Here is a 21,259-nt window from a genome sequence, read left to right as displayed (position 1 = left end):
CAAGTTTCATGCGCTTTAGGGTTAGGGACATTTCGTTGACCAGATTCGTTTAATACTACATTATTTTTTTTTGTAGTAAAAATACAGGAGGGTTTGTATCTTGCATAAAATCAACGTGTGACTTTTTGTCATGGCTTCTGTAATGGCTTAATAATATTTATATTAATTAAAAAAAAAAAAATACATGAGGGTAACGTTAAGAAAAATAAAAATCTTTCCTCTTTATACTTACAATTTTTGTCGAGATTAGCAAAATACTTTTAACTTCTTTTAGGATAACATTTATTTAACTCTACTTTGTCATCCTATAAGATCAATTAACTAAAGCTAACAAAAAAAAATATATAGAGAGACCTAATAAATCTAGTCAGCCAAAGAAATAAAAAAGTCTATCCAAATGGAAAACTGTGTAGAGAGACAGGAAGGTAAGAAAAAGAGACAAGAACAGACGAATACAAAAAAGACACGTGTCATCAGCAACAACTACAACATGGAATAGTTTAAGAAAGAACTCACGTGGCTTTTGGCTTATAAAAAGTCCCCAAAGAAGCTCAGATCTAACTCACACCACTCCATTGCCCATTTGCTCTGTACTTTTGCTTTCATTAGAAGAAAGCGCAAAGGGCAAAATCGGAAATATTATTATGGCCGACGGTAGTACTAGTTCGTCGGAGTCCACCAACGCCTGCTCCGGAGGCGGCACGAGAAGAGAGATTATGCTGTTCGGCGTCAGGGTTGTGCTTGACCCGATGAGAAAGTGCGTGAGTTTGAACAATTTGTCCGAGTATGAGCAGACGGCGGAGACTCCAAAGATCGACGGCGAGGATAGAGATGGACAAGATATGAACAAAACCCCCGCCGGTTACGCCTCGGCGGATGAAGCTCTTCCGATTTCTTCTTCTAACGTGAACCGCGAGAGAAAACGAGGTACTCTTCGATTGAAACTGTTTTTTGATCTTTCAATAAATTTGATCACTTTAATCTTTCCAAGTTTAGTTAGGGATTTGTTAGTAGGGTTTTTGAAGATATGGTTTATGAAATGGACTGTGAACAGAACTATATGTTGATTTTGGATTTAGAAAGATGGCCAAGTCATTGGTTTTTCATTTTTTTTTTCAGGAGTTCCATGGACTGAAGAAGAACACAAGCTGTTCTTGCTTGGGCTGCAGAGAGTAGGTAAAGGAGATTGGAAAGGAATATCCAGAAACTTTGTCAAGAGCAGGACTTCTACACAAGTTGCTAGTCATGCTCAGAAATACTTCATCCGGCGAAGCAATCTTAACCGTCGCCGCCGAAGATCTAGCCTTTTTGACATGACTACTGATACGGTAAATCTCCAATCCTCTGTGATTCTAGTAATTTAAGTGGTTAGGTTTAGTTGTTCAGAATAAGTAATAGCAGTCTGGCCTTTGGTGATTGTTGGATAATGAAACATTGAGTATAACAAACTGATCTTGCTTGGTTTGTTTATCAGGTCATGCCCATGGAAGATGATCAGGTACTTATGCAGGAGAACACATCACAATTATCTTCTCCTGTACCTGAAATCAACAACTTCTCTATACATCCGGTTATGCAAGTCTTTCCCGAGTTCCCGGTACCTACAGGGAATCAATCATACGGACAGCTGACTTCCTCGAATCTCATCAAGTTGGTTCCATTAACCTTTCAGTCAAGTCCTGCACCGCTCTCTCTCAACCTGTCGCTAGCTTCATCTAATCTTAATGAACCATCTCCTTCAATGCATTCAGCATTCAACACGATTGGAGTCGCTTAGAGCATATCCGAAAGGTGAAAATCTGCAACACACCCTGTTTGTTTCTTTGTTGTACAGATAGGTCTTGACTTTGTTATAAAAATTCGTCAAACTCATGTATTTGGCTAAAAAAAAGAATAAGAAACAGAGTTTGGAGATAGAACTAAGTGGGTTTTTAGGGTTCATGATCATCCTGTTTTTTCCTTCCATGTTTGGCGGGTTGTTGTAATACTCTCTAAGTTCATTTGTGTGGATCTATCAAAACTTATATATATCATGTTAACGTTATGTTTTATTCATGATCTCAATCATAAACAGAATCGTACTTGCTTCTCATGTGGCTATCTCAATCATGTTTGATGATTTATGGGGTTTTATAATATATCTGATTCCTAAGGATAAGATATTGTATGTTTGTAGAATAATGTCATTATCTTTAATGATGCCAATACTGTCACATTTTATTGGTCACTTCCAATATAGTGGAGCTTTTTCTTTTCCCATCAATATCCAGATGCTTTTAATATTTGTAGTGTGGGATGATTAGGTACATTACCTGTTGCGTAAGCAATAATCTTCCAATCACAGAACATGATCCCCATTCATTTAATCAACCAATCAAAGAGCATCATTTATATATTTATGATGATGTATATGTATATGTCATGTGGGCGTTGGCATGTCCTCTGTTTCTGTCGTGTATGGTTGTATTCAGTTTCAGCGTCAACGACAAAGTTCTCCTCACGTCTAAGCGGGAAAATAATTACACGAATCCCATTTGTTTTCGTTTTTGTATCTCTCTGTCTCTGACATTGTCTCTAAATTTATCAATTTTAATCTGCGATTATCCTTTGTTTTTGGGTACATTTATCTCCTCAAATTCCAGCCCAATCTAATCTGTTTTAGACTCTCCAAACCCAGAAATAGAAACACAAATCACAAAAGAGTGAGAGAGATAGATCATGCTCTCTGTTCTTTGATGATCTTTGACCAATTTGATTTCATATGTTTATACAATTGCTCTGTTTTTTCTTGTTCTTGTTACTGCTTTTACAAGCCACAATGTCTAAACGTTCTTTCAAGAAATTTGTGGAACAAGAACTCGGATCTCGTCCTCATTTCCTCATCTACACGGTTCTTGAATGGAGCCTCATCGTTATCCTCTTCATCGACGGCATAATCGCCTTTCTATCAAACCAATATGCCAAATTCTTCGACCTCAACATTCCTTGTCTTCTCTGCACCAGAATCGACCACATTCTCGTCCCTAGAGACCCTCGATTCTATTACAATGAGTCAATCTGCGACTCTCACAAGAAGAAAGTATCTTCTCTTGCTTATTGCCATGTCCATAAGAAGCTATCTGAGATCAAACATATGTGTGAAGGATGTCTTCTCTCTTTCGCCACCGAGAAAGAATCTGACTGTGATACTTATAAGTCTCTCATTGGCATCTTACACAAAGATCTCGAGCTTCTCATTGACGATGAACGAGAACTTCCCTTGGCATTCAAGAAAGACGACAATTTTATTCAGACAACAAAAAATCTGGTGGATCACAAGAACAACATTAAAAATGATAGCTTGAAGCAACATTGTTCGTGTTGCGGAGAATTATTGAAGATAAAATCTGAGAAGTTGCCGAATAACAACAATTCTTTCCTTGCTCCTGCTCCTTCTCCTAGGGTTTCGAACAACAAACTGTCTGAAAGAGAATCTGAGTTTAAGGATCTAGATGTGGACAGAACACCGAGCTTTGTTAGAGGAGGTAACAAGTTTTTTGGGATCCCTCTGTCTGATTCGGTGCAAAATAGTCCACGATGGTCCGTTCGATCTCTTAAGAAATCTCTTTTGGATAAGACAGAGAATGCTTCGGACACGGCAGATCCAAACGGTGAATCCATCCTTAATCAGCTCAAGAAAGAGGTTCGCTTGGACAAGAAGTCACTCATTGATTTGTATATGGAGTTAGATGAAGAGAGAAGTGCTTCAGCTGTTGCAGCCAACGAAGCGATGGCTATGATCACGAGGCTTCAAGCCGAGAAAGCTGCTGTTCAAATGGAGGCTTTGCAGTACCAAAGAATGATGGATGAACAAGCAGAGTATGACCAAGAAGCTTTGCAGTCGATGAGTACCGAATTGGCGAAGAGGGAGGAGGAAATGAAGGAGCTTGAAGCTGAGTTTGAGGCTTACAGAGAGAAATATGGAAGTTTGACAGATGAAGAAGATGCAAGAGAAGAGTTTCATGAACAAAACGGCAATGCTAGTGCAAATGATGATTGCCAAGAAACCAAACCAGTCTCGGATTTAGGCGTCTGTTCTTCTAATCAGGAGGAGAATGGCGAAAACATCGATCGAAATGGGTCTACTCAATCTAAAAGGTCAGAGGAGTCTACCGCGGAAAAGGATGTCTCTGCAGATGAAGAAAAAGGTATGATTTTTACTCGAGGTTTTATCATTCTGTGTTGTTTAATATGATCTTTAAAACTCTTTCATATCTTGTGTTTTTGTTATGAAATTGGGCAGGGACAGAGAGCAAAGAAGGGATAGTAAAAGAGCTTTCAGATATCACAGAGAGACTAAGTGCTCTTCAATCAAATGGTGATCTGTTGAAACATATTGCTGATGTTTTGGATGTTAGTGAAGGAGAAGCAATTCTACTGCAGATCTCTCAGAATTTGCACATGCTTCGTAGTTTTGTTGCTATGCCTTCAGAATCCATGAACTTGTAATACATCTTTTTTTTCCCTTTCTTAGAGAACAAGCAAGCTTCCACACCTTGTCTCAACTTGAAAACATTTCTATCATTCTTTCACACTAAAAAAGTTTCAGTTTGCTCCATGAACCTAACCTGTAAGTTTCAGTTTTGCATTTCATACCCAAAAAGAAAAGTTTTAGTTTTGCATTTGTATTTAGATGTGATTTTTTTTCTAAAATGTTTTCACAATTCTATAGGCATAACATTTTGAGTTTGTATTTAGATGTGATTTTTATATTCTAGCATATTTTCACATTTGAAATAGGTATAACATTTTCATTTTTTCATAAAATTTTTGTTCGAGTGTATATTAATCTTAACACTTTTAACACAGAACACAAACAAATTATTTCGTTTAGGATTAAAGGTTTAGCACTTTTTTTACAAATTGTAAATGCTAATGCAAAATGCAAACATAAAGAAATTATATCATTTTCGTTTATAATTCAAAATTTTAAACTAAAATACTATATATTTTATTTATAGAGAAATACAATAAAATATTTCAACTTATAAATGGAGACATTCACATTTTTAATAATCAAAGAGTGAGAGCTAATTGTACCTAACTTGTTTCAGCCATATATCATAGCTCTAGCCACTTGAATAGGTCTCCGTGAGCTAGGGTTTATTTTGAACCTAGTTTATTTTGCCATAGCCATATATGCTTTGCTTTAAAGCCATTAAAGAATTGCATAAATTTAAACCCAACACTCATAAAGATTTAATCTTTTCTTGTGTTTTCCTTAATCCCATCTTATTCTAGTCTAATGAAGCTATAAGGTCGATCCAAAAAAGCCTAATCTCTAATGCTATATAATCTACCAATTAACATCGTCATTTATCATCATCAACCATCATCATCTCACTCACTAGCAATGGCTCATATTTCACAAATCTCTTCTTTTCTCTCAAGAGTTTTAATCTTCCTTGCATTATGCATCACTCTCTTCACGAACCCTACTCTCGCACTCCCAGCCCTAAAACTTAACCCTTTACAAGAATTTTGTGTAGCTGATCTCCAAGCTACACCAACCAACAGTGGCTTCCCCTGCAAGTCACAAGTCACCTCTGAAGACTTTTTTTATTCCGGCTTGAACACTCCTTTAAACACGTCGAACCCAAAAGGTATTGCCGCTAATCCAGCCAATCTCTTGACCTTCCCGGGCCTAAACACTTTGGGAATATCCATGTACAACGTTGCAATTGCACCTGGAGGATACAACCAACCTCACTCTCACCCCGGTGCGACCGAGGCAGGGGTCGTGATCGAAGGTTGGGTCTTGGTTGGGTTCTTGACGACTAACAACACGTTGTACTCGAAGGTTATTGGACCTGGTGATATGTTTGTGATTCCTCCGGGACTCATTCATTACGAGGGGAACGTTGGGAAAACGCAATGCCGTCTTTTGACGGTTGTTGCTGACGACTTGCCTAGCGAGGTTGGTGTGCCTCACACTCTGTTTGCTACGAAACCCGCGATTCCAGAAGCAGTATTGATGGCGGCGTTCAAGGCGGATAGTAAAACAATCGACATGCTCAGGTCAAAGTTTACTACTTAACAAATGTTCTATAGTTCCTCTAAAAATGTAACTTTTTAATGAGTTTACTAAAATGAATAACAGACATCAGGGTTTTTTTTATGGAAGCATCTAGTATACATACAAATAAAAATTCTATTTTTGTCATAATAATTCGTTTTAGGGGGTGTATTGAAATTAGGATTTTAGAAATTTTTGGGATTTTCTTTAAATGACCTGTTATTCAACTTGTGATTTTTAAATCACTTCCCAAATCCAATGTTATTGAAATTGAAATTTCTATAAAATCACTTGTAATCTCTTGTTATTCAATCAACAATTTGTAAAACTTATATCAAATCAACTGTTATTGAAAACATAATTTTTTTTTGAAAGAAATCCACAACACTGATTTTGGGAGACTTTGTATACATTTTTACATGTTAAACCCAATAGAAAAAATCACACCTTCAGAGGTGGTATTTGGAACAATTTGTTATAAAAAAAAAAAAATCACAGAAAAAAATCCTCTCTTTCACTTTTCTCGTGTTCATCACTAAACAGGGGTTTTCAAACATGAGAGATCGTCTCACTACCGACCATCAGATCTGTACCGCCGCTAATCTCATATACATCAAGAATCACTCCGACTCCACCACCTTTAAGCCCGCAGGTAGCATCGCCAACGCCATCGTCTTCGTCGTCCTTGTTGTCGTCGCCAACGCCATCATCTTCGTCGTCCTTGGTGTCTTCGTCGTCCAAGTTTTCAATATTGAAGTTGTAACACAAAGGCGTAAACTATCTCAGAATCACAACCACAACATGTTTTCTCCAAAGCAAGCCTTCCCATCTTTTATCAATTCCATCACGTCATAGCGTTTTTAATGGAACGACATGTTTCAAAAGCACAAACGACATTGCAAAGAGAATTCTTATTGTTATAGTTTGGCTCTTTGCACTTGGTACTTGTTGATGGTGATTTCAGTGACTTGAGCTTTGGAATGGTACATCAATGGAATTTGTTTTTGCTACGATCGAGTTACGTCACTTCCGTTTTAATTGAAATCCAATTTTTCCTTTTTGTTCTAGAAAATCTCACCAAATCATTCAATAATATCTGTTTAAAATCTCACCAAATCACAAATTATTTTTTCTTTTTTAAAATTAAAATCTAACAATTCCAACGAAAGTATCCTAAAAATTCACAATATCTCTTCAAATCCCAACCAGTTGGAAAAAATTTTAAAACCAAAAAAAAAAAGTTAATATAACGAAAAATACAAGATAACTGATATTTTGACAAACACATCTTCTTGGGTTTATTTAGGAAAAAATAAAAGCCACATATCATCTATGTTTTGCACATGACCACCATCATGATCTTCACTTGCAAAATTGGTCTTGACCGTTATTGTTAATAGAGATCACTCTCTGGAAGTACTCATGTCCACATCCCCTACTTCTACTATCTCCTTGGGGTATATCTGCAGGTTAACATAAGTCTATGAAATTCTTTTCACAAAGTTAAAATTTAACTCAACGATCTATATATAAATTCTTTACCAAACAAAAATAAAGAATTAAACCTGGTGGCCTTTGTCTTCGTTATGACCGAGCGTACGGACTTTAAGCTCGCCTCTGCTCGTTGTTAACTCGTCTAGAATCCCCGCATCACACTCTTGGACGCCTCTTGCCGAGTTAGTCGACTTTAAAACATGGTTAAATACACAAATCTCAATATTTGAATCTACTCTAGAGTCTAGACGCGTTGAATGACAAGAATAAAAAGAATGTACATATTATATTGACACTGACTCACCCTGAAAGACAGTTCAAGCGGGTTTCTAGGAGTTCCAGGGATCTCCTCGTACTCCGCGGCATCGAGTTCCCGGAGATGGGCTTGTTTAAACAGCTTAGGAAGAAGGTACTGCCTGATGGCTATTAGGAGGAAGAAAAGATCCGGAAACATGATTTCGGCCACTGGAATCCACGTCACTCCGTAACAAAGCCCAAAGTAGAGTATCTGAAACAATGTGAATGCAGCCATTGACTTATATGGAACTTTTTCCACGAACGATGCATGCGCTCCCTCCAAGACCCTAACAACGACAAAACAATCACATGATTACTCTTTGAAGGAAATCTTTTTTTTTTAAAAACAGAGCATTTATAGAGCACATACTTAAATCTCCGGCTTGGTGGGACGAAGAGAAGTACTGTGCGTTCGAAGAATTGGTTGTCTGGGAGACTGTCGATAGCCATGTAAGCGAAATATCCCCATAGAAGTGAGGTAGGTATGAGCTTAATGGCCGGTATAGCAAACACTGCACCTATCACTAGCAGTGATTGCAACAGGTTGCTTACTCTCTGCTCGTTGACTCGAACAGGCAAGTAAGCGTCAACATGCTTCTCTGGATCGAAACCACTCTCGTCTCCGGTATATCCATCGTTTTCGCTCTTCTTCATCACTGCCTCTTTCAGATCTTGCAGCTCATTTATCAGTGTTGTGTGTGTCTCAGCCTGTAGATTAAAATCCTGAAAACCGGATTATTGAATTATGAGTCTATTACGACAGTACTACTTACAAGTGGGCTTTTGTCCATTTCGATGAAGACTTGTTGCATATCCTCGTACACTTGGGAAGACGTTGCTCTCTGTCTGATGCTTTCTTTGGCTGTCATTACCATCTTCTTCCTCATTAATGGAATAAAAATTAACCACCAAGTTTCATAAGACCAGCTTAATCTGAATATTTGAGTGCTGATTAACTAAGTATTGATTAGACCTGTCGTTTGAAAACAGCAAGGCTTTTGGTATGCATAGGAGACTGCGGGAGGACTCCGTTGGAAGGCGGCAGACCGAGCAATCCACAGATCAACACCTGAAAATCCACACAGTTTTGAAGGTTTTAACCTGAGATTCAAAGTTAGCTTGCAGAGAAAGAAAGATTGATTACCATGAAACCTAACAAGAGAATGTCGTAGTGATAAGCAGAAGGGTTCTTGAGGTTGAACTCCTCCTGCTGCGCGAGCTGCGAGACAACGCTGTGGTCAAAGAAGTAGAGACCTGCGATCATCAATGCGGGTATAAACGCCCGCAAATATGTATCCCGGAGAGACTTTCCACATGTCCTGTACAGAACAAAAACGGATCTTTAAGAGGTTTGGATGATGAACCAAAATCTTATAATGTAGTTGTGTTGTAACCTTGATGACAGTCCAATGTTTTAAAGAAACAGAGTCCCATGGAAGAGGACTAACGAGTCTTCTCGGGACACCAGAGGGTAGTTTTGATGGAACTCCGTAGTCTGCAAGGAAGCTTCGGCACCATCCTTGACATATATTTAATCATAATTTTAAGGCCTTGTAGCTGTTTTTACAGTGAAATGATCACTAAAGCATGAGAAGATAAATCTCTCTTACCTGTTCCGTATCGCCAAGACCTTGCTTTTCTGCTCTTCAAAGCGGTGTAGACAAGACCGACGGTGAAAATAAGGCCGAGAAGTCCGTTTGTGTAGAGCCACTCAAACTGATACTTTTCAAGTTTTGAGTCTTCACCTTTTGGAATCCTAAATTCGCTCAACATATTCTACCAATTTCATTTGAAATATATATAATAACTTTTGCCAACCATCAGAGGTGAGAGGTGGACTGCGCCTTTTGGTATTGATACCTTTATGGTTTGTTGGAGAAACAGAACAGAGATCAACATACCAAACAGCTCACCAGCGATCCTCGTGAACCGGTTGATGATATAAGCCACGTGGAATATCGCCATTAGGAACAGTAACAAAGCCGTCCACACACAAACCCTTCAATTTAACAGCCAGCAAGACCATAACTTTACAGTAAAAAAAACGTTTATAGAAGAACAAAAAGATTTAGAGTTTTGGAGTAATTACCAAGCAACCCTAGCTAAGTAGAGCTGTTTTCGCAATTCTGGTTTTCCTTTAGCGAAGTCGAACAAGTATTTGTACATTAAGACAGTTGGTTCTGCAACTCCAAGTATCAGCAGTGGTTCCTCCCAATATCGAGTGTATCACTCCACATAACGCTGTTGACGTTAGCGTTTCCACTGTGCTCAACGATCTCTCTATAATTCCCCCAAATTTGAATTCAGATTACGCTAAAAACAGGACCAAAACGTACGTGTGCAGCTTGTAGACCCAAATAAACCGTGAAAAAGATGGCAAATAGACCTGTGTCGTGGCTGAGTTGCTCGCCAAAGGCGATAACAGGAAGCGCAGAGGCGAAGAAAACATATGTTGTCGGTGCTAAAATCCTTCAAAAACATATAATCACAATTCTGTTTGTCTTTATGTCTCAATAAGAATCTTATTATGAGTACCCGAAACCAGAACGGAGACCAGCGATCCAGTCTTGCTTGTAACACAAGGCTCTTCCTCTGACATCTCCTCTTTGAGCCTTCCATCCTTTCTTCCTCCATATCTCAAATCACTCGGATCGGAGATTCTAAAACACGTTGCTCTGTTCCGAATGTTAGCCTTTGCTCTGAGGTCTTTTTATGACCTAACCACACAAAAAGGAAGCTATATATTATGTATAACACATATAAATGACTTCAATTCTTGTAAAAAAATTTGATGGTTCAGTCTTTTTTGGGACACAAACTATAAAGAGAAGAATTTCAAAGTCTTTAAATTTTTTGGCTACTTATTAGCAGCTGAAACATCACAATGCACAAAACAAGCAAAAAGAAATGAAATTTTCTTTTTATGACAAAGAAAATCTGAAATTGCATATGTACCAACAAACTATTAAGAATCTAATTCTTTCATTAAACTCCACTGATTAAAATGCATCGTAAATCTAATATAGATCCACAGGTAAAAAAAAGAAGAACAATTCTTTTAAAATACATATATTGATTTGACATCGAAATTAGAAGTTATAATCTCTTTAACATCTTACAAACACAAAATCAGACAAAGAAAGTAAGAATTAACACGCAATATACATGTTATGAAAAGAGAAGAAAAAAAGAATTGACATGCAAGAACTAAGAAGTTGGAGTGGTACAGAGAAACAAACAAGTGCGACGGAAGAGAGAGCAAGAATCACCGGAGCCGACGATCATAGGTGGCAATGGCCATCTGATATATAGGGAGAGGTGGGGACACACTTCTGGTGGTCCTACTGCCACGTGTCAGTACTCGAATGGTGAATTTTGGAGTTGATTTTTTAAATGGCCGTACTACCGACAGCCAAAAACTTTCTCTTCAGCTACAAAATTGTGTTTTGGAAAAACTTAATATTATCTGACAAACAAAATTTTAAAACTTACATATATTTATTTGTATCAATGTATGAAACTTCATCTTAGATTTCTCCTCCGAATTTTCGAAACCGTTGAATTTGTTTGTCGTCAGAAATAACTAGTGAACGTAACTCAAGAACTAAAAACATGTATAATTCAAGTATTAAAAAATGAAGAATATAATGTTTTGTTTTTTCAATGATCCCGATTTTACGTTTGATGGTTTGTATTAGTAGTGTCTATCGTTTATGTCACTACCAATATTCAATTTCTAATATTGCATGTTTATTGACAATAGATTATTTTTTTGGTAATAATATCTTCTTTTTGACATCTTTGTATGACCACGGCTAGATACATGAATATTCATTCATACACGTGTGTTTTTTTTTTTTTTTTGTGTGTGTGTGAATATAAGCTTAGTAAATCTTAGATTAATTAATGGTGAAGAAGGAGATCAGTTGTACAAAGTGGCAACTTTCAAGTTCCAAAACAGATTTAGCTACATTGATGCATCATATAAAAACATCAATTTTCCGACGTAATTTCAATTGCGGTGATGATAGCGTTTATGACGGCTGATGATAAACAATCGATCGACGTGCTTAAGTCCAAGTTTACAACTTAAAAATGTTTTGATAATGTAACCTTATATGAGTTATTCAACTGGATAATCGAAATCAGTTTTTTCTTTTCTTACAGAAAAAGACATGTTTATATATATAAATTAAAATAAAATAGAGAATAAGAGTACTAACTTTTAAGGTATCTTCCAGTTCAGATTGTGGTCTATTTTCTGGCTGTAATAACAAGAAATTTAACGTAGTAACTCCAAAAAAAAAAAAAAAAAAGTAACTCCAGAAGATATTAATGAAGCAAAGGAAATAGGCAATAATGGGATGTCTAATTCTTCAAGCCCATTGAAGAAGGCACGGATGGGCCCATACGAAAAGATTTTTAAAAAGTCTAGCCTTCAAATTTCCTAATGGCTAATTTCTTTATTTTATTCATTTTGGGTTAGTATAATATACAGTAGTGAGACATGGGCTTATGTCACATACACCTATTTTCGATTATTTTAGTCTTTTTTTTTTTTTTGGTCATGATTATTTTAGTCTTGTATAGCACAATTTTGTCCATTGGAACTCGAGAGAATCTTATTTATTATCTGTATTCTCTATCATGAAGATTTCAGAATTTCTATTCTGTAGGACTATTAATAATAAATAAAAAAAAATTTGGTTCAATATAATAAAAATGTTGCTCTTGAGTGATAATACTACATAATCGTCCAATAACATAAACTACAGATAAAACAAAAATTTACAAAATAAAAATCGCATAATGAAGCAACTATATTTATTTATCTGCGTAATGAATTTTATTTGTATAGTTATTATCTGAACTTTTTTTAAGATGAAAGCATAAATCCTACATCTTTATGTTTTATCAAACTAGATTTTAACCCGCGGTACACCGCGGGGCTATATTTTCTTAAAAAAATCAAAATGTAATTTGTTTGATAGATTATTTTGATTGTTAATTTTAGGATTTCACCCGTGGTATACTATCTTTTATAAATATCAACCCAAACCCGTCCCATCATATTACCCGTCCCGTGAAATGGTTCCCATAAGATATATATACATATATATTAAATTTGTATAGAGTTGAAATAATATTAATATTACAAACTTTTTATATAATTTAAATATTATAAATATTTTTAAAAATATGCAATATATATTTTTTGTTATTGAATAAGAGGATATTATGTGTAAGAAATGTAGAAAATAAGAGTTTAATATTTTTATTATGGAGTCGCAAGAAAAATCTTTTATTTCTATACATGTTATTCGTTTATTAATAATAAAAGAAAACAAATCCTTTAAATTAGATATTAACTAAAATAAACGCACCATAAGTACTTATTAAGTAACAACCAATAAATTTCACCAGGTAACAACCAATAAATTCTAAACGCAGTAATTAAAGAATGAGATATTAAAAAAATATATCAAATAAGATATAAGAATCTTAAAATAATTGAATATCTAAATAATTTAATTGTTAGCGTCGATTTTAATGCCTTTATTAATGTGGATTTTTTTTTTAGAGAGAAATATTTCCTAAAGATTATCACATTAATGACTCAGAAAATTAAGGAAGATATGAATTTATGATTCTCGAAATCGTGTTGGTAATATCTTTAATTAATATTTTTCAAATTTAAATAATTAATGCCAATGGCATTCATCCGTAAATACATTCCAACTCCAGGATTTATTTGCTAAAAGTCATCCAAAAATGTATATATAGATATTATACAAATTTTCTTAAGACTCCGATTGATAATCTTATAATGGTGGAATGACGTTTTTAATGTGATTATGCAAAAATTTGTGAATCAATAAAATTTGCATAATCACATTAGACTACGCAAAAACGCAAAATTTATTTATTTTTCTTAAAAATAAATATAAAAACTCATTATGCAAATAAATACTTATTTGCATAATATATTTTTATTATTTTACCCAATACAAAATATTAGCAATTAAAAAAGTCATGACATAATTGTCTACAATGAAATTTATCCATTTTTCAAATAATATTTGAAAATTTCATAACTTATTAAGAATTATAGTATTAATATTTATATAATTTTATTATCAAATATCACCCGGGTTTTTTTGAAAAATTATTTTGTTTCTTAAATATCAATATATATTGATAATATAATATTACATTTCGCTATTATATAGAATGTATCTAATTAACAGATTTTTTTAAATAATTTTATTCTGCTATTGTTCAGTCTACGAAATTTTATTATACAATTTTTGTCATTATGCGATTGTACAATATAACCAATCGGAGCTTTAATTGGTAAAAATCATGTATAATTTTATCACCGTTAATTTGAAAGAAAAATAATTTTGAAAAACAAGTACTAATTTATTAAGAAAATATTTCTACTAACATACGCCCAAAAGTTCCACTATAGCGTATCCCAAGATTCAAGATCTCTTCCTCTTCAGCAGCTATCGTCATCATCCTCTGCTTATATTCATTTGCTCCCGTGAACAAATTGCAAATTCTCTATTCCACCATTTTGTTTATCCTTCTTGTTTCAAAGTTAGGTTTTTATTCGTTCCATTGCTTGGATCCTAAGAAAAAAACAGAAATGAAAAAACCCAAATTGTCGAAAGTTGAAAAAATCGACAAGCTTGATCTGTTCTCTTCACTATGGAAGCAGAGATCGGTTCGTGTAATAATGGCAATAGGGTTTCTCTATCTGATAATTGTCTCAGTAGAGATACCTCTCGTATTCAAATCCTGGTCCAGCAGCTCCGTGCCTCTTGATTCTCTTTCCCGACTCGAGAAGCTCAATAGCGAGCAAGAGCCCCATGTCGTGAAAATCCCTGATCCTCCATTGAAGCCAGTTTCGAACCCGGTTTCTGACCCGACCATTGTTAACCGGACGGACCAGAACAAGGTCCGTGAACATCATCGGGGTCTTCTCTCAAGTTTGAGATTTGATTCGGAAACTTTCGACCCGAGTAGTAAAGACGGGTCAGTGGAGCTTCACAAGTCGGCTAAGGAAGCTTGGCAGCTAGGTCGCAAGCTATGGAAGGAGCTTGAATCAGGAAGGCTTGAGAAACTAGTGGAGAAGCCAGAGAAGAACAAATCAGATTCGTGTCCACATTCTGTTTCGTTAACCGGGTCGGAATTTATGAACCGGGAGAACAAACTGATGGAGCTGCCGTGTGGTTTGACATTGGGTTCACACATAACTCTGGTGGGGAGGCCGAGGAAAGCTCATCCCAAGGAAGGAGATTGGTCTAAGTTGGTGTCTCAGTTTGTGATAGAGCTTCAAGGTTTGAAGACTGTTGAAGGAGAGGATCCTCCTAGGATTCTGCATTTCAATCCGAGGCTTAAGGGAGATTGGAGCAAAAAACCGGTGATTGAGCAGAACAGTTGCTACAGAATGCAATGGGGACCTGCACAACGTTGCGAAGGATGGAAGTCAAGAGCCGAGGAAGAGACTGGTGAGGTCTATTCCTTTGTTATTTGGTATCTGAACTTTGTAGGAGAGTTTTAGATAGTTGGTTTGTAAGCTAGCAAATTAAGGTTCTTGTCATCTGTTGAGTAATACTTTACTGTGGCTGCAGTTGATAGTCATGTGAAGTGTGAGAAGTGGATTCGTGATGATGATAACTACTCAGAAGGGTCGAGGGCAAGATGGTGGTTGAATCGACTCATAGGAAGGAGAAAAAGGGTCAAAGTAGAATGGCCGTTTCCTTTTGTGGAAGAGAAGCTGTTTGTTCTAACTCTTAGCGCCGGTTTAGAGGGCTACCACATCAATGTTGATGGAAAGCATGTGACATCTTTCCCTTATCGCACTGTGAGTATATATCCTACCCTGTTTCTGTATGATTGTGTCCAAATGAATGGTTTTATTCATGCGATCCATAATAGTGAAGATCGTAGAACGAGTTGGTTAGTAATTCTTTGTTATATATAATAGGGTTTCACCCTCGAGGATGCAACAGGGCTAACCGTAAATGGAGACATTGATGTCCATTCTGTTTTTGTTGCCTCTCTGCCAACATCACATCCTAGCTTTGCTCCCCAAAGGCATCTCGAGTTGTCAAAGAGATGGCAGGCCCCTGTAGTTCCCGATGGGCCTGTGGAGATCTTCATAGGCATTCTTTCCGCAGGCAATCATTTCTCTGAGCGGATGGCTGTGAGGAAATCCTGGATGCAGCATGTTCTTATCACATCTGCAAAAGTTGTTGCTCGTTTCTTTGTAGCGCTGGTAAGCTGGATTTTTACATATTTATCAAGTCTTAAGGCATGAGTGCTTGATTACAAAAAAAAAAAAAAAAAAAAAAAAGTCATGAGGGCTTAATAGTACAGAGACAAAGTTTGATTTGAGCATCATCAAAATGCAACTGTTACCTGAACAGAATTTTGTTTGTTTTTTCTTTCTCCGTGATGTGCATTCACAGCATGGGAGGAAGGAGGTGAATGTGGAATTGAAGAAAGAAGCAGAGTATTTTGGGGACATTGTACTTGTTCCATACATGGATAGCTATGATCTTGTCGTGCTGAAAACTGTTGCCATATGTGAACATGGAGTGAGTATCAGATTTTATATAGGTTATGCTTCCGCAGAATTGTTCCTGATTTAGTGTTTCTGTGGAGTTGATTGTTGAATTTTTTTGGCTTTGATTGCTGCAGGCTCTTGCATTCTCTGCAAAGTACATAATGAAATGTGACGATGATACATTTGTAAAACTTGGTGCGGTGATCAATGAAGTGAAAAAAGTACCCGAAGGTAGAAGCCTGTACATTGGTAACATGAATTATTACCACAAACCTCTCCGTGGGGGTAAATGGGCAGTCACATATGAGGTACATTATTTCTGCATCACACTCCATCTTTATATGCAGCCTATTGGATGAAATAGTGCGGCGCTTTTAAGTGTTAGTTCTGTGAATACTTTAAGATTGTCACTCATCATTAACGTATATCTTGTGGATTATATCAGGAATGGCCAGAGGAGGACTATCCGCCCTACGCAAATGGACCCGGTTATGTTCTATCTTCTGACATTGCGCGCTTCATCGTGGACAAGTTTGAGAGACATAAATTACGGGTAAGCAAAAGAGAGATTCAAACCAGTTGTATCATCTTCTTTTACACTTCTCATTCTCTGTTGTTGAAAAAGTCTGTTGTTCACATATACCAGCTGTTCAAGATGGAGGACGTGAGTGTGGGAATGTGGGTTGAGCATTTCAAGAACACAACAAACCCAGTGGATTACAGACACAGTCTGAGATTCTGCCAATTTGGTTGTGTTGAGAACTACTACACAGCTCATTACCAGTCGCCAAGACAGATGATATGCTTATGGGATAAGCTCTTAAGACAGAACAAGCCTGAGTGTTGTAACATGAGATGATACTTGAGGAAACAGTTGCGTTTTCTGGGATAGAATATGCCTTCAAGCTTGCTGTAGAATGCCAGGGCAAATTAAAAAATCAATTTTGCAAGCTCACCACACAGAGAGAAAGAGCGAACCTGGAATTGTTCGACTGGTCTGCAGCTTCAAGCCTTCTGATCTGTTGAAGTAATGGAGAGAACAAGTAGGGAAGAAAACATAGAGAATTTGTTCATTATCTAAATCTAAATGGAAATCTGTTCTTTCTTTGTCTTTCGACTTCACAACACGATATATGACTGAGCAATACATGTTTACAAAGTGTTAGACAAAAAGATAATTATACACTAACTCAGAGATAACATTCAACAGTAAAACATAGTCTACTGTTGTTCTTTAGAGTAGTTATGAACATATTTGTGAAAGAATATCTTTGGTCTCATTCATCATCATACATGTATTCTCTCAAACCATCCTCAACATACTTTTCAACACAAACAAGAAGAAACAACTTTTGAAAAACTAGTTTAATAAACCTAGCAGAATCAAAGACAGAGACACAAATAAAACCACGAAGCTTCCATGGAAACCATTTATATGCTTATAACAAGAGGACGGCGAAGAAGAAGGAGAACTCGAGGGACCGGGTTTTCTTCTAGCTGCCGTGGAGTTTTCCTTGGAGCAAGTCAAGTTGCAACGGCTCGGCCTAACCACTCTATAGACACCATTGCTTGTAAGCAAGTAGATGTCTTTGTTGTTATCCTCACCAAAGGAGAAGACATATCCTAGAGATAACCCTGAAGTTCCCGGAGAATCGCTGCATTTCATGGGTGAGTCACCGGCGCAGCTGAAGGTTGTTCTGTTGGTCACAAAGTTCCCGCTATTAGCAGGAGTTTCAATCCCCGCCCACACGCCATTTCCATATAGATCAGCATACACATACCTACAAAAAACATTATAGTTGCAAAATGTTTTGTTACCATATAAATGTGAGGGCCACAAGAGAGAAGGAAATAGAGAAAGAGTGTGTCTTAGCTCACATTCCAGCTATGCAAGGATCAGTCTCAGATCTATAAAAGTACCCTCCAGTGATTGAAGCTGATTTTCCGCTTGAGTCAACTTCAGAGTGGTTGTAACCCATCACAGGAAATATTGGGTTTAATGATTTAATAGATGTGTTTCCTCCGGGGGATGCCTCCGGCTGGAAAAGATCCGGGCCTTCGTAAACACGCCAACCGTAGTTTCCTCCTTTGGTAATGAGATCCACCTCTTCATATGTGTCCTATTAACCACCAAACATATCAAGAACAGTGGAAGACTGCAAACAAAATAAACAGACATGCTCATTGTCGAAACAAGCTAGTACCTGTCCAACATCAGCACACATAAAGTAAGAAGGCCTAGAAGAATCAAAGCTGCATCTCCAAGGGTTTCTCAATCCAATAGCCCATATTTCAGGTTCAAGCTCTTTGTCTTCACGAAAAGGGTTGTCTTTTGGTATAGAGTAGTTTCCCCATAGACCCATTTTGGAGATCTCAGAAGCACCTGAAGACATTTGTGGATCTTGGTAAACAACAAAGAACATTCCTATAATGCTGTGACATGTTACGAATTTAGCTACTACGTAAACAAAAGCCAAAGTATACCCACTAGGAATGTTATCTACATCAAGCCTCATGATCTTTCCTAGCAAAGATTTCTTGTTCTGTGAGAAATTGTATGGGTCTGCGCCTCCACCTCCATCTCCCATCATAAAGTATAGATACCCATCTGGACCAAAGAGAATCTGTCCAGCATGGTGTGATGTGAAGGGAAGTCCCATTGTGAAAATCCTCCTGACTTCTGTTGGCTTAGCATTCTTTGCCTGAACAACGAGAAAAAAAACTTAAGGCTCTATGACAAACGCAAAATTTTATGATGCTGAAAAGGGATCGAAAAGAGTATATATACCTTAGAAGGGTCTGATGAGGTACCATTGGCTGTATACTCAGCTATTACGGTTTGGAATTGGCAAGGTTGAGATCCACTGTCAGGAGTTAGTTTGGAAGGATCACAGTTCACATCGGAGTTACATGAGCACCTTCCAGTACAGCCCGGCCACTTGGACTTATCACAGTTAAAAGAAGCGAAATACCGCCCATTTTGAGCAAACTTTGGATGAAAAGCCATTCCCATCATCCCAAACTCAGTATCAAAATGAATCTCATCAGTCAAATCCACAAACGGGCTAGATGGATCCACGTCCAATACCCCGCCAGAATCTTGATCCGGTATACCAGCCAAGAATACTATTCCAGGTTGCGTAGAGAAGAATGCACGGTTGGAGCCATCAGGGTGGGGAACCATGTTGAGGTAAGAACCATTCCCGATTTTCTCAAGGCATAAACCAGAAGGCGGCTTGTCAGGAGTAGTGTCATTGTCAGTAAGAGCAACTGGCTCACCGCTGAAGCAAACAGTTTCATTGGAGCTAGCTCCACCAAAGGCACTACAGAAATCGGTTTTGGACTGCCATACATCAGCAAGCTTGGAGGCATTGTTATTTGCTGGGGCTCCAGCTCGGCCTTGCAATGAGGCAGCGAAAAGAGAACCCGATATGGAAACGTTTTGACATGTCTCCCATGTCTCAGAGCAAAAATCCTCTGTGGAATTTGCTGAACTGGTAGAGTTGCAGAGGATTGGAACAGACTGCTGATCTGAGTTATCTCTGAATAAATCCGATGAAAAAGGATCGCATTTCTGTAACATCACAGTAACAAAACAAAACAAAAAAAGAAGAAACTTAGAACAGAATTCCTATTTTGCAGATTCATTATCAAAAGTAGGTCGTGGGGGAGAAGTTATAGACACCTTTCCCTAAAACAGCACAATGGTTCCAAACAAATCAGGTAAAAATGGTTACAGCTCGAAGCAGATTATGTATGACAGTATGAGTATGGCATAATGAAAACATTTGCAGAATCTTTAGAGATAAAAGACAGATTGTACTTACAGCACAAAGGATTGATTTTACAACAGAAGCACAACCCTTGTCGGAAATGTTCATAGCTTGAAATTGCTTCATCAAACTGGAATCTTCCATTGAATTGCAGCATGTTTTTCCTTTGTAAGGACAAAAGCTCAATGTCGAATTCACCTCCGAGGGAGCTCCTGAAAACCCATCAAAAAACAAAATGTTGACCATTGCATCAATCTACAATAGCAGAACTACTAATACCAAATCAATAGCAGAACAAAAAAAAAAAAAAAAAAACTCACTTGAATCGGAACAGAGAGGAAGAGCCCATGAAGAAAGAGAGAAACATGAGAGGAACAAGAAAAAGAACACAAGAGATCGATGAAGCGTCATCGAGTCTCACAAGAGACAAATCTTGAGGATAATGACAGTGGAAGAGAGAATCAAGAGAGAAGAAGAAAAGAAGTCTCTTTTTTATACATCTGATCTCAGAACAAGACAAGAGATAGGACTGAAAATCAAATAATAAAATTAGTTCGTTTGACTCTGCAGACAGAATAAATGCAATTGCGATGGCGTTTACCGTCTTCCCATGACAACTAACAACCATATCCCCAGAAATCACTCTTCTCATAAAATAATTAATGAATATTATCATGTTCATTTGAATTTTTCAACTTTCTCGTGTCACAGAGACAGACGATGAACAGAGGTTGTGTCTTTTTCTTCGCTTTGCTAGCTTTTGATTGTTTTTCAACTCTTTTCTCATCCACGGGATTATATGTCTTCAGATGTGAAAGTCAAAGTAGTTGACTTTATACATTTGGGTTTTGGATTTCTAGGAACTTATTGGGGTTCGAAAAGTAGGTTTGAAGTTGGTAGAAGAAAGAAAAAAAAAGGACTTGTCTTCTTCAAGTTCTCTTCCATTTAAGACTGCAAAACTACTTTTTATTCCAAACCATAACTTAGTTTTGATAATAAAGTAAGTATGTGAAAATGATCAAATTGGAAACGCATTGAATAAGAGTGTTGGTGAATGGTCAA

At 37.0% G+C, this 21,259-nt stretch overlaps 6 protein-coding genes across 6 annotated transcripts; 4 read left to right on the top strand and 2 right to left on the bottom strand.

The window, feature by feature from the left end:
* The first annotated feature begins 547 nt into the window (after positions 1 to 547).
* Positions 548 to 2,088, top strand: LOC9325057 (transcription factor MYB1R1). Its single transcript, XM_021035764.1, has 3 exons — positions 548 to 927; positions 1,120 to 1,328; positions 1,475 to 2,088. Exons 1-3 carry the CDS (start codon positions 645 to 647, stop codon positions 1,775 to 1,777), a joined length of 795 nt encoding a protein of 264 aa, XP_020891423.1. The 5' UTR covers positions 548 to 644; the 3' UTR covers positions 1,778 to 2,088.
* A 91-nt stretch (positions 2,089 to 2,179) lies between these two features.
* Positions 2,180 to 4,601, top strand: LOC9325056 (probable myosin-binding protein 6). The gene is made up of 2 exons (XM_002888947.2): positions 2,180 to 4,187; positions 4,283 to 4,601. The coding sequence occupies exons 1-2, from the start codon at positions 2,762 to 2,764 to the stop codon at positions 4,486 to 4,488; spliced, it is 1,632 nt and encodes a 543-aa protein (XP_002888993.1). The 5' UTR covers positions 2,180 to 2,761; the 3' UTR covers positions 4,489 to 4,601.
* Positions 4,602 to 5,347: 746 nt separating this feature from the next.
* Positions 5,348 to 7,112, top strand: LOC9323625 (germin-like protein subfamily T member 3). Its single transcript, XM_002888946.2, has one exon. It carries the CDS (start codon positions 5,393 to 5,395, stop codon positions 6,074 to 6,076), a length of 684 nt encoding a protein of 227 aa, XP_002888992.1. The 5' UTR covers positions 5,348 to 5,392; the 3' UTR covers positions 6,077 to 7,112.
* Positions 7,113 to 7,254: 142 nt separating this feature from the next.
* LOC9325055 (putative boron transporter 5) lies at positions 7,255 to 10,606 on the bottom strand. The gene is given in 16 exon segments (XM_021010302.1): positions 7,255 to 7,518; positions 7,621 to 7,740; positions 7,854 to 8,133; positions 8,217 to 8,554; positions 8,620 to 8,737; positions 8,821 to 8,915; positions 8,991 to 9,128; positions 9,130 to 9,165; positions 9,241 to 9,365; positions 9,457 to 9,622; positions 9,707 to 9,845; positions 9,936 to 10,052; positions 10,054 to 10,126; positions 10,233 to 10,315; positions 10,382 to 10,447; positions 10,449 to 10,606. Coding segments are annotated over 16 exon segments (1,986 nt in total). The 5' UTR covers positions 10,481 to 10,606; the 3' UTR covers positions 7,255 to 7,458.
* A 3,697-nt stretch (positions 10,607 to 14,303) lies between these two features.
* LOC9323624 (hydroxyproline O-galactosyltransferase GALT5) lies at positions 14,304 to 17,593 on the top strand. The gene is made up of 7 exons (XM_002888945.2): positions 14,304 to 15,363; positions 15,487 to 15,719; positions 15,843 to 16,133; positions 16,327 to 16,455; positions 16,559 to 16,732; positions 16,870 to 16,977; positions 17,071 to 17,593. The coding sequence occupies exons 1-7, from the start codon at positions 14,499 to 14,501 to the stop codon at positions 17,281 to 17,283; spliced, it is 2,013 nt and encodes a 670-aa protein (XP_002888991.1). The 5' UTR covers positions 14,304 to 14,498; the 3' UTR covers positions 17,284 to 17,593.
* Positions 17,594 to 17,664: 71 nt separating this feature from the next.
* On the bottom strand, positions 17,665 to 21,065 carry LOC9323623 (HIPL1 protein). Its single transcript, XM_002887513.2, has 7 exons — positions 20,518 to 21,065; positions 20,252 to 20,409; positions 19,213 to 19,998; positions 18,913 to 19,126; positions 18,629 to 18,807; positions 18,303 to 18,544; positions 17,665 to 18,205 (listed from the first exon to the last, which is right to left on the bottom strand). Exons 1-7 carry the CDS (start codon positions 20,606 to 20,608, stop codon positions 17,785 to 17,787), a joined length of 2,091 nt encoding a protein of 696 aa, XP_002887559.1. The 5' UTR covers positions 20,609 to 21,065; the 3' UTR covers positions 17,665 to 17,784.
* Positions 21,066 to 21,259: the final 194 nt, after the last annotated feature.

Source organism: Arabidopsis lyrata (assembly GCF_000004255.2).
Source record: "Arabidopsis lyrata subsp. lyrata unplaced genomic scaffold ARALYscaffold_2, whole genome shotgun sequence".
Lineage (NCBI taxonomy): Eukaryota > Viridiplantae > Streptophyta > Magnoliopsida > Brassicales > Brassicaceae > Arabidopsis > Arabidopsis lyrata.
The sequence above is the reverse complement of the archived record's forward strand: the minus strand, read 5'-3'. Positions and strand labels throughout refer to the sequence as shown.